At 36.0% G+C, this 13,613-nt stretch overlaps 1 protein-coding gene across 1 annotated transcript in view; it reads right to left on the bottom strand.

Annotated features, from left to right (window-relative positions):
• Iftap (intraflagellar transport associated protein) overlaps positions 1-13,613 on the bottom strand; it is a 57,902-nt gene that overhangs the window by 8,541 nt on the left and 35,748 nt on the right. The window contains exons 3-5 of the mRNA XM_076844349.1: positions 10,036-10,193; positions 8,843-8,914; positions 7,387-7,453 (exon numbers count right to left, since the gene is read on the bottom strand). Coding sequence (XP_076700464.1) covers positions 7,387-7,453; positions 8,843-8,914; positions 10,036-10,193 — 297 coding nt within the window. The remainder of the gene's footprint in view (positions 1-7,386; positions 7,454-8,842; positions 8,915-10,035; positions 10,194-13,613) is intronic.

Below are 13,613 nucleotides of genomic sequence, written 5' to 3'. Positions count from 1 at the left end.
CATGATGTCAATCATGAACTTCTAAAATTAAGCATTTTCATTACATGTTTTATTTAACTTGATCAAATTATACACTTAAACTCAGGGTCAAGAAATGTCACTACTGCAGCACATTATCTTGGTTATATAGCAGAGTATACACAGAGAAGTAACGTTTAAATCCAATATGGCTGGCTGACAGACTGGCACTGTAATGTACCTGTTTTATGAGTTCAAAGCTAAATTCCCTCACTGAGCTCCTTGTGGAGTGGCCTAGGACTGATCCAAGCCTGGCTAGGGCCTGCCACAACAAGACAAGAAAGAGAAAGTTCAGATCTCTTAATGTGAAAACCAATATCTCCTGGACCCATTAGCTGCCAGTGCAGCATCAGTTCAAATGTGAAATCAAAATCAATCGTGCTTCCAAGGCTATTTAAGGTAGGATTTTCAACAAAATTTGTTTAACAACAGTTCTACTGCCATGGGAACAATTCTTTCAAAACAACAAGACTGTATGCTTCACATGTTAAATTCCTGTCATTTGTTTTTTCAGTGTAAAGGGAAATGCATCAATGCATATCTATTGGTGCCTAACAGTACCTTCTGCGTAGTGAATTCACAACCAATACCTGGAGACAGGAGATGAATTCCCTATGGGTCAGCTTTTAAACTGAACAGAAAGGATCAAGAGTCGACCTGCCAATAGGATTTTGTAGACTTTCCCTCAAAAATGAAAGATTATTACAGGATAATTCTTTCACATTTAAAATCAGTCAGAATAATCAAGAACAAAATTGAATGTCTCTAACTCTGAAGATAACAGATTTGCAAAAGGGTAAAATGACATGAACAAAAACAGCCCAGCTGGGTACATGTTACGAAGAAAGCTGCAGTCTTGCAGCCATTTGACAATTGTAGGTATGTTATTTATGCACAAGCCCATATTCTCTCAGGAGGAAAAATTATTGTATTCACTGATGGTGGTGAATAGGATTTCTGAAATTCCTTGTAATCTTTCTAAAACTGAAGTGTTTTAAGAGACTTAACCCAATCCTAACTATTATCTCTAAAACATCCAAAGCCTCATTTTTATCCTAACTAAATGTCACTGTGTTGGCTGATATGAGCCACAGGGCAACTTCCAGAAATGAATGGCAAGACTGATTGGAACATTTTAATCTCATCTTAAGAATGAAGAATTTGGTGGGCAGACTAAAGAATTTCTAATATTTATGAACTATCTATTCATGTCATTTGTCTATTGATTTTAGTCAATGATCAGCAAGTCAAAGGTTATTATCCATGTAATCTGATATATTAAAAAGTCACCAATCTAATTCAGACTACAATAACATTTAATCTGCCCAGCATATTTATAAAATTAACCAATCTGTTCATTTGCTACTAATGTTAACTTTTCATCACTATGACAAACATCTGAAGAAAACCACTTTGAGGAGGAAAGATTTATTCTGGCTCCTGGTTCCAGAGGTTTCAGGGCCTGGTCAGTTCTGCTTTGGACCCAAAGTGAGTCAGAACATCATGGCAAAAGGTCCTAGCAGAGAAAATCTGCCCAACTGATGGCAGCCAGGACGCAGAGAAGAGAACAAAAGAAGGGCTAGCGATAAAACATAGTTCTCAAGGGTACACCCCATGGCCTGCTTCCCCCAACATGCCCACCTGCCTACAGCTTCTACCCCATCCCAGCAGTCCATAGAGCTAACTGAAGATTGATTAATCCACTGATGAAGTCAGAGCCCTCAGGATCCCATCAATTCGCTAAAATTGCACCCTGAGCATTGTTGCAATATATGAATATATCAATATATGAATCTTTGGGGGACACTTCATATCCAAACTGTAACAGTTACCATGTAAAATAGCTGATAGTTCCTGAAAGTTCAGACTTCTACATCCAAAAGGAATATGTTTAAGAAATGCATTAGCCATCCCTCAACACATAGCTGCCAGCTAGAAAAGTCTACTTCAGTGATTCTTAAAAATTATTTAAGATCCCAAAGAGCTTTTGTATATATGGGTTATATATACACATATATTCTAAATCTATATTTAATCAGAATACTACTTTAAAGCTCACAAACATTCCAATACTATTTAATGAATCATTAAAATTAATCCTATTTACATATTCAAATATTTTCATGAAAAACATATTTTCCCAAAACAAAGAAAATAGTGACAAGTGTTATTTTTTTTTTCAAATCTATTTAATGTTTGGCTTAAGGAAGAAAGCTGAATTCTATATTTGTTTCTTCAATTTTTAAAATATCCTGTTTCAGTTAAAGTAAACAAAGATCTACTCTTACACTGATAAGTAGTTGGAAAGGGAAAAATTATCTTGTCTTTTCTATATGATTACGAATATTTTTCATTACTACACCAGAAGTTGACAAATAATAGGGTTTTTTTAAAGGTTAGTTTTAAAAATCTGAAACCATATTGTTTAATTTTTCACATTGGTCATTAAAATCCATTGGTCTATCTCACAAGTTGATGGTTATTTCCTCTATGCAAAATTTTGTAACATCATGAATTGCTTACTTGGAAAATATTGATTCACTGTGTTATGCAGCTGTTCCAAATGTTGACATACTTCATTATGCAGAATAAAAATCACATTAGTTTATATCAGCATTTTTACCAAAAAAACTTTCAAATATTGAGAAGCCATCAAGCTCACAGTACTGGATATAAGTTTTCTAAAATTTTAATTTCACTTGATCTATTGCCAATTTTGTCATTAGCAATGAATACTATCAGTTGCTTTCCTTGAAGAGACAGACTCACATCACTCATTTTGCAGAACTATAGTTTGTGTGTCAGTCATTCTTTCAAGTAAAAATGGTGATTCATGAAAGGGAAAAACTAGTTTAGCATACCACTTAATCATTTGTATTTTTCTATAAGACAACCAGTGTATCTCCATATGCAGCAGAAGTGCTTTGTGGGAATTTGCTATTTCGGCACATAAATCATTACAAATCATCTCAGGCTTTCAGAGAACCAAGATTTAGAAAAAAGAGGAATTTTTACTACTTCATCAAGGGAATTTTAATTGAAAATAAATTTATAACAAATTATTTATAACTACTAGTATGTTTTGGTGCAACTACCTTAATTGACACTAAGGTACCAGCTTCTCCACCAATCAGTGCTTTTGCAACATCAGTGCAACTATCAACACACTTGACCTATAGATCTCAGCATTTCCCAACAGTTCCCACATTGCAAGGCAAGTTTCCCAATAGCAAGATAATAGATTTAAATCTAAATAATTTCACTACATTAAATATAAGTGAACTAACACATTCTGATTAAATATAGATTTAGAATATATGTATCTATGTGTATATGTATATATGTGTGTTTACATAAATGCATTTATATAAACCTTATGCTGCTTACAAGTAACCTAAAACACACTTTGCAAAGAAAAAAAAAAAAAGATGCAGAACAAAGGAAAATAGAAGTGCAGAAGAAAATTACTGCTCATCCAAGTAGAAGTTAGGGAAAAATAGGGAAGACTTACTTCATGAATGGGGCATTTGACAGCAATAGTAAATCATAACCATCTATCGTACAAGTACAAAGATAAATGTATGCAGGAGTTAGAATAATAAAAATCAAAGTATGAACTTTCTAACTTACTGGTAGAGCTGATTTTGAAAACTGGGCTTGTCCACAGTTAAAACTGGGCTTCTGTTAGCAGGCCTTCCTTTCAAGCCTAGACATTTGATTACTCCCCACTAAGAAAAGGTCTGTACAGCTGGCACCCAGGTGTAGCTTCATACCCCCACATCTCATAAATGGGAACTCCAAGAGAAACACCCCCAGACTCCCATCTAGAGATGATTCCCTGCTGTAACTGCACCTTAGAATCACTTGGGGAGCTTTCCAAATGCTGATGTCTGGAACAGACATCAGACCACTAAGGCAAATTCTCCAATACAGGACCAGCCATCAAAGAATGGTCTCTAACATGAAAGAATGAAAGGCCATGAAAGAATGATCTCTAAGAGTTCTAAATAAAAAAATAAAATGTCTAAATTTTAAGTTGGCTGAAATGTGCCCTTTTCTCCTAGCTTAGGATCTCTACACATGTTGCTCCTACACTTTCCTCTCTCTCCTACCCTCACCTACCCACGCATCTAGTTCATGGTTACTCATCCTTTGGATCTTAGGCTTTCAGAGAGCTTTTTCTGATACCTTAGACAAACTAAAGTTCCCCTGCCCTATGCTTTCATGAGATCTAGAGCAATCTATAATCATATATTTGTGATTACATGATAAGTGCCTAATTCTTCCAATGAATTATGAATTATAAGGACAGGAATCTGTTCTCTTTCATTCTTCCTTATGTTCCGGACCAGCTGTACTTCTTAAATATTTATTGAATAAGAATCCTGGTCATTCATAGGTTGCCCAAAATTGGTTAAAGTTGCAGATAACTAAGGAATTTTTTAAAATTGTATGTACTCACCCTTTATTGACTAAAAATGATTAGAAGTACTAGAGAACTTAAAAATAAAAAATTACTGCCAATGACTGAGCAGTAATCAGTGCCTGTTTTCATTCAACACAATTAGCCACCATATAAATCCACCCATTGGCCAAGAGACCTATAGAAGAAAGCATGATTTTGACAACTGGCCCTCAAAAAAATAATCTCTTGAGCCATCTGCACTTAGCCAGAAAAGAGGTAGGATCAACTATGGAGGCAAAAATAATCATAATCATAACAATGAACAGAAGAGTCTTCCTACTTTAATGGCCTCAGCATAACAACTAACAGCTATTCCAAATTATAATTTTGCTGGAGAACAGTTTGAGCTATTGTATCTGAGGCATGACAGTCACCAGGCTAACTACCTTACCTTAAATTTGAAGGAGAAAAACTGGTTAACTTGATGTCAAATAAACACAGGGCACCTAGCATCCTGGCAAATGTCACCCTCATACAACTGCTCAATACCACTGCACAAAGTTGGTTCCTCTGAAAAACTGTCTCCACTCTCTCCACCTGGGCTGCCAAAATGCTAATCCAAATATTGAGAAAGAATCTCATTCCTGAATCTTAGAGAATATTTATGAGAATGAATAAGGTGAACAAATAAAATCAATGGTAGAAAAACAACATGCAACTCACTTTCTTGTTGCCCCAGGCAAGTCTGTTGCTTAAACAATAACAACAGAATCTAATCAGTAAACTTCCCAGCTGCCAAAATTATACAAGCAACTTGCCTATTTAAAATGTCACATTTCCCATCTGATATAAATATTTGCCTTCTGCTCACATTCCTGAAGTGTAATACAAATTAGGCCCAAACTAAAATTCACCTTGGCACAAACTATTTAATTTCTTTTTTCCTTTCAAGTGACCCAGATCGTATGAAAATTGTGATGCCCTGGTAGTCTTTTGGGTAATTAGAATAAATCACTGAAGCCTGGATTGATTTTCAGCAGGGGCTTTGTACATTATTTTACATGTGGGAGGGTCTTGACCAGTTCGTTCAAGTCCACTGAGACTTGGCTTAGCTTCAGTAACCTTTATATACAAATGCAAGACTGCCTGTTATCTGCTTTCTGGAAAAATCATACTAGTGAGATGTTTATACTTCATTTTATGAAGAAAGGAATAAATCTGGTAATTAAAAGATGCAACTTGAAAATGTGTAAAGTAAAAGATGCAACAATAAAAGGAAAAGGTTAAAAGGCTAATTTAAAAGATTAAATCGAAATTGCTGGCTATATTGGTTTATGTCAATATACAGACCTCATCTTTGCTGGAAGGAAATGATAAGTTTAAACCACCACAAAAATGTGCAAAGTAGACACATCTGTGTTCTCCTATAAAACTGATTTTACATAGCAAATGTATTACAGGCAGATTAGAACTGTCTTCAAGTGTCATCTTCAAACTAACCACATTCAATTGCATGGAGTGTGGGTGAATGCAGATCACCAGATGCACAGCTTCTGAATTAGACTCTTAGGAGCAAGACCTAGGAGGAGCCCCCCTACTTCCAGCAGGAGCCCCCCTACTTCCCACAGCAAGGAGGAGCCATCCAAGGTATAGAGCTGGAGAAGCCTCCGTGGAAGATATGATTCCTTTCTAGTCCAGCAGGAGCCCCCCTACTTCCCACAGCAATTCAGAGCCATCCAAGGTATAGAGCTGGAGAAGCCTCCGTGGAAGATATGATTCCTTTAGATCTCTGACCGCACTTAAATCAAATAAATAACTTAAAATCAGAGTCCACTGGTTAATACAGTGCCTGAGAACCAACTCTTTGGTGGAGTAGTGTGATGTTTGGAAGTGGAATAAAAGTGCTGATTGCTTCTAATTACCAAAGTCTCACCAATTCAAAAACCCAAAGCCAGAGTGAGGAATTGACAATCAATTTACAGACATAGTTGCCATTCCCAAGCCAATTCTACCCAGTCACTTTAATTCTGAGTATTTAAAAAACCACCCTTCTGGGCTGGGGTTGTGGATTCTCAGCACCACATATAAATAAATGAATAAAATAAAGATCCATCAACAACTAAAAAAAAATTTTTAAACCCCACCCTTTCCCCAACAATGACCATAATCCACCCAAAGACTTTAAACAACAATTAAGTCAACTGAGCTGTCTTAAAGTTTAACCTTGACTTTTGAGACATTCTTGCATATTACATGAGGAATGGATGTTTTCAAAAAAAAAAAAAAACCCTAATTTTGAATATATTTCAAAGATCCTTTGATCAACAAAGGATACCTATGCTTACCCAGAGATATTAACTGGGAAGGGAAAAACCCATCATGCATATAAACATCAATGGCCTAGCATGAAGCCCCTTCCAGTCCAGCCCACTGCAAAAATGCCCACAAAAAAACATTTGCAACATGTCTGTATCTTCAGTAATTTACATATTTAATGGAGAGTTTTTAAAAACAAAAATTTGGATTTTCTTTTAGTTTATTTTTATGATCATTTCTGATATATTTATGATCTTTATGAGCAATCATTATTTCTTATTCTCAAAAATAATCTCCATTTACAACACTGTGTTTCTGAGAAATACAGAGATGACTTTATGACTTATCTTTACTTGAAATAATCACTCAAGAATCAATCATGTGGTAAATTGTAGGGACAGAGGGTAGCTTCATTTCACTTAAGACCAAAGGTTTACAATCTTCCAAAGGCTTTGATCCAGCTGGAGAAACATTTGTGAAACAGAAATTTCCACAACTTCAGTTTTTCCTGTTTCATAGGAGGTAGAGGTAAGGATTGTTTTAAAAAAAAAAAAAAAAAAAGAAAGAAAGAAAGCTGTCTAAAGCCTTACTTGTACTTTTTTACTTGTAAAGTAGTTAACAGTATGAAAAAGAAATAGAAAGCATACCCTTGCTCATTTGGGGCTCAATCTCTTCATCCATATCAAAATCTTCTAAATCTAGGAAGTTGTCTACCTAGAAAAGGATTAACATTATTTTATGCACATTAGACTTGAAGAAAAAAAAATGCCATGAAGTCAATGAATCCACTTCGACAACACTCAACTGAGCAGCAGAAACTACTTTTCTCATCAGTTCTGACTCCCAGCTCAAACCCTTTGTGTTCATGTGCTTTCCCATCTGAAAAAAAGCAGTAAATCTGGATGCTGGCCTGGATTTTGCAAGCACCATAGTCAGCTCTCCACGCTGAAAGGGAAAAAAAAAAAGAGGTTGGGAGTTTTTGAAAAGAGACTTTGTCCCACATCCTCTCCCAGGATTTATACTACCACCAAGACAGTCCTAAACAGGGTTTCTGGGTTTTGTTTTTGTTGTATTGCTTCTTGAGCAAATGGTGGTGGTGAGGATCTGGCTTAACAGTCGACTTCCTTTTAATGTTGAAGAGCCAGAGAGAAGAAAAGAAAGAAAGCAGGAGAGAAAAGTTCATTCCAAACAAAATCATCCTGCCCCAGGTAAATCACAAGAGAGGTGAGCAGGGCAAAAAAGCAAGTGTGCTCTCTTTCAAACAATTAAAACTGAAAATTACTTCAAAGGGAAAAAGCAGAGCAAGTGACCTTTACAGACACAATAGCAGCATTTCAATGAAAAACTATTCCACGTGGAATACTGCTTTCCACTGCAAGCTGACAATGAGACATTTTAGATTAGCACAATGGTAACATTTCAGACATGAACTAATTCATCTCAGGGGAATATCAAGGAGTGTAAATAAGAAGATGATTTCACCAGTGGTAAAAATGACAAGTAGTAAAAGCATAAGGTCGCAATGCATTTTTGTGCTCTCGACCTAAACATGGGCCTAACAAAATACTTTAAAATTACAAACTTAGACTTCAGAATTGTAATTCAAAAGCAGGCTGTCTTTCTCCTTCTAGTTCTACTTGTAATAGCAGACATGGCTACTCCATAGGAATTTAAAATGGTAACTTCCATTGCTTATAAGTATAAGAATGCGTTTATTACATGGCATCCAAAAGTAACTGCCATATGATGGTTTTAGTAGTAAAATTTGAGTATCTATCATATTATGTTGTCATTTTTCTTAAGAAAGGAGATTGAGGACACTTTACTCTCTCAAAGCACCCCTTCTATTTGTTAAGCTTTAAGGAAAAAAGATCCAGAACCAAGCCAAGCAAGAATAGTTTAAGATATTCAAACAGCAGTTAAAACACACACACACACACAGAGAGAAAGAGAGAGAGAGAGAAAGAAAGAAATGAGAGACACCAGCAAGGAAAAATCTGCTGAAATCTCCAACTTTGTATAAAAGAAAGCAAACGAGTCTTATGATGTTTGTTTGTTTGTTATGGGTTTTTTACCATGCAAGAAAATTGAATTGTGCCTTACCTTGATCTTTCCTGCCCTGTTCAGATCACCTTGAAGGGAACTGCCAACTTTTTGACCTTCATCCATCACTATCTGAAAATACAGTGAGGACATATTGATGGGAACATGAAACAACTAAAAGTAAAGAAGCTGATCTTCTGTGATTTGTTAATTACTTATTCATGAAAGACTATTCTCTAAGCTATGGAAGTAATCAGGGAGCAGGTTTTAAGAGGTGTGACTTCTACTCCTGTCCTCTGCAGTCTCATCTACAAGGTAACCTACAGACCAGTTAGCCCAGCATTTTCATGTGTGAAACAGAACACTCCCCACCTCCTATTCCTTCCAAGGAATCTGTGATGGACAAATCGGAGAATGCAATACAATACCTTCAAGTTACCAGAAAACAAGGCCATCTAGCAATTCTTTGCTTTTCACATGCTGATCAAAGAATCAATATATATTATAGACCCAATAACCAATAATTGCCAGTAAAGCATGAATCCTCTAAGGAAAAACAGTTCCTATCTCACAATCATCACTGAAAGCAAGTTCTGGAAATAAGGAACCATGGGCCTCTGCTGTTTATTAACACATTTTTAACTCGGAGATTTTTGTTCCCTGGTGTAATCTCTTATATAATTACATAATCTCTTATATAGTTCTGTCTATAATATCACAAAGAAGACATGATAAGGCAGAAATAGAAACTAAATGGCTTAAAAAGTAGGACAATGTCTGCCATTATTCCTTGATAATGTAAAAACAAAGCCAAGGAGAATATGAAGAGTCTCAAAAGTCTTGAAGATTAGGAAGAGAACACCCAACATTTACTGCAGAAGCCAGAACACTTTCTACTTTAAGTTAGCAAGAGATGGCTCTAGGGCAGGTAAAAGAAAGCCCCAATCTACACAAAGAAGTAGAGGAAGAAACTTTCCTTGCTATAAATAATAAATAATTTCCTTTGTAAATAATTTCAAGAATTTGTAGATGGCATATCCAACAAGGTTTTTAATACAGTTGGGATAACCAAATTACTGTCATAAATGACAACTGCAAATGTAATCATGATTTTCAATAAAATGCCCCAATGTCACTCCTAGAACTGGAAGTTACCAATGGAGTGACTGTCCAGTGTTTCTTATGGCTTCATTTTTAATTTATAAAGAACACCCTGGTTCTCAGATTGTTTCCAAAATGTGCTACAGTATTACCTGTTCTTCTTCCGAACATTGTGATGAAGTCTGATGAAATACAGTTGTATTTCTAAGATGGTGGTCATTTAGTTCATTTTTATGAATAAATTTTACTGAGGTAAATATTTTTTCTGAAGCGTCAGTTCCAAATGCTCCTCTTTTGGTCACATTATCTTCTGAAATGATAAGTAGTATAGTATTAGAATGTATCCACCACATCTAATTCTGTTTATTTTGTGTTCATTTTTCCCTCCTCCAAAAAGAATACTTTTCAAAGAACTGTACAAGCAATGCTTGAGGCATTAAGCCCTCTTAATTATCAAAAGTTATTTCTAAAAATACACAGAATTACACTATTTCATTCAGTATTTAGCAAATATTTATTAACAAGTACCTACTATGTATCTAACACTATCCTTGGTCATTGTTAAAAGATCAATAAAATATAGTATTTGCAAGACTTTTAGACATTTTTAAACTTCTCACATTTTTGCTAAATTTTAGAGATTTTTTTTCCTTTACATAGAAACAATGTATGGATAGTTTTAGAAAATTTCTAAAAAGAAAAAAAAAAAGTAAACTATGAAACGAACTCATAATCCCATGATCCAGAATAACCACAACAAAATATTTTCAATGATTATCTTTCTGCTCTTTTATTATGAATCATATACTCCTAAAAACCAAAATGGAATCATGTTGCACATATTATAACACAATTTGCCAATGTTTCTTTTCATATTATTACATATTCTTTTATGTAATTTCAAGTTATAGAGCATTCTGTTATATAAATACAAAGTATTTTATTTGACCAATGTCTTTTCTGGACTATTTAAAATTACAAACAATAATACCTTTGAATTAAATCCATGCACGTTCATGATAATCTCCTTAGGATAAGGAAAAAGCCTGAGATTAATTTAAAATTAAGAGACTGAGAAAATTTTAATATTATGGTGCCATTAAACAGAAATGGAGGGTAATGGATTAAGTTGGGTGAGAGACAGTAAATCTAGCTCTGGTCACGCTGCATTTGAGTTACCAGTGGAAACTGTGGTAGTAATGACCCAAATGTAGCTGCATTTGTAGGCTACAATGTGGGAGAGAGATCATAGCTATAGGTAAATAGATGACCATCGATTATACTGAAGTAATAGCTTAAGCCAGAAAATTATTTTTAATATTAGTAGTAATATTAGGAGAACATTAAAATTAATGAGTGTTAAGTCATTGTGTAAAATGTTTTTTTATGAACATCTCATGAATCATTGCATTTATAACTTGCAATACTGTTACTATCCCCACTTTAATTTACAGATAAGGAAACCAAGGCCAACAGAGAGATTAAGTAATTTGTTCAAGGATCAGAACCAGGCCTTCTTTTTCCAGACCCTTTTTTTCCCTCCTGACCACTGTGCTTTGCTACCTAGAATAATACAGCAAATGAATGAAACAGTTCAGACTAGAAGAAGAAAAAAGATGGAAAATGTGAGGTGGGGGAGTCCAAGAAAGAAAAAAGAAGAAGAAAAGCATACAATTAGCCAAAGAAGACCCAAGGCTGCAGGATACGGTCCCAAACTGGAACTTGCTTGCTGTGACAAGAGCAAATACAGGAATCTCTGTCTCAGAACCTGAGAAGAGTGATTTAAAAAAAAAAAAATCCAAAAGCAGTCAAATGGCGGCAATCAAGCCACTGTCTATTGTTGGTTTCAGGAATCCTCTAAGCCCTGAGACTCTGCCGTGAAAATGTTCCACAGATGCAGGGATGGTTTTGTCGTGCATTCCTCAGGTGGGTTTCTAATGAAAGCTTGTGAGATAGCCTAAGTGGCAAAGTGCCCACACTCATTTCTCTTGAGCTATCAGTTGCATGACATCAAAATCAGTGAGATGACCAGGCCGTGTGATGATCACAGCCCAGTGCAAGTCCAGTGCTGAAATCCCTTGTTTGTTTCTGAATACCCTCCGTGTTGTTGGTAGAATTAAGACTTCTGAGGATGTCCACTGAAATACTGTTGGGGAACAGACATAACTTAACCCAATGTCATTAATAAGCTACAGGGGAAAAACACAAATATTGAATGTGTCACTTTCTCTTGAAAAGGTCATATCCATGAATAACACATGCTCAGACCAGCTCTCTACAACCGTCTACTGCACTAGCACCAGAACTCCTAACTAGCCACTACAAGAGGTGATCTCTGCCTTTTGCTCCAACAAATCCCCAGCAACTCTGGCATAGAGTCCCGGCCTTGGGTGCCAGGGATGGTGGGGCTGGGAGACTGAGCAAGGTGTTGGGAGGGTTGCTAAGACTACTGCTGCGGTGACCACAGAATAAGGAGGAACAAGTGGTCCAGGACTCCCAGATGTCTTCTTCTTTGATAGTCACAAAGATGTACTAAATCAGCCCCAAGGTAACTATGAGCAGTGGGAACAGGGTGCGGCGAGAGAGGCATGGAAAGTCTTGGAAACAGGAGTTAAGAGGAATGAAAGAGTTCTTCAAACTCCACCAAAGTTAAAAGGGAAGAGAAGACTTCCTGTGGCTGCCACTGCTTCTCAGTACACTGCTGTAATAAGCCGTAGAACAGCTTCAGTTCTCCCTGTTCATCTTTAAAATCAAGCACAAGCTAAATCAACTATTTATTAAGAAAATACTATGCACCTGGCACAACACTGTTGTAAAAGTGTTGACTTAAACACTTGAAAAGCACAGCAATGTGTGAAAATAGAAGGACAACTTCCATTTGTTCTCATGATCACTCAATGTAATCCTCTGCCACTTCCAGTAAAACTCTCAAGTTATCTGACAGGTAACAAAATAAAAATCCTTTGAAATAAAGAACAAAATATAATCAAGTCCCAGCTTCTGATGTTGACATTGCACTACTGTTGGAGTCTCAGATCTAACAAAATTCTTGTCCACTCTGAAAGTTCCCCCCTTTTGTAAACATAGTTTTAATTTTTAAAACACCAAAAGAAGCAGTAAAGAACTTGTTCTGTGATTAAACCTATAGGTTAAGGCTCCTTCCTAAATGTTGAAATCGGTTTCACAAGAATACATACCATCTCCCTCCAAACACCAAAACAGCTCCTTATAAAGGTTTTCATCAGTTTTTCGAACGAAGTACATAGTAACTCTATTGGCAGAACGAGATAGGAAAAAGTCCTTTTCAATATGATAATGTCAAAATGGCAGATGCTGGCATAGCCTAGAACCTGAAGTGGTGGATGGTCTGATTACAGGGCCAGCTGCTGTCTCCCAGAGTGACCCTGGTGGCAATCTACACATGCCACCCAACTGTTCATCTCCTCTTCTTCTGTTTCTGTTTTTCATCAGAGTTCCTTACTACCCTTTCATCTTATCCCTAATGTTTCTTCCTTTGAAATACATGCTAGGCATAATACAGCTTAGAAATCTAACAGCAATGTTTCAGAGAACAAGTAGGTTGAGACCTGAAAGAGTATTTCTTTGGGCATTTCTGAGCCCAAACTTCAATACATGAGACAAAGCTTTTCTAAAGGTGTTCAGAGGTTTCATTATTCTGAAGCAATGGAATTTCAATTTCCTTTTGATAACAGACAAGCTTACAACAGAC

This window comes from Callospermophilus lateralis, chromosome 2, assembly GCF_048772815.1.
Source record: "Callospermophilus lateralis isolate mCalLat2 chromosome 2, mCalLat2.hap1, whole genome shotgun sequence".
NCBI lineage: Eukaryota > Metazoa > Chordata > Mammalia > Rodentia > Sciuridae > Callospermophilus > Callospermophilus lateralis.
This window is presented reverse-complemented; position numbering and strand designations above follow the sequence as displayed.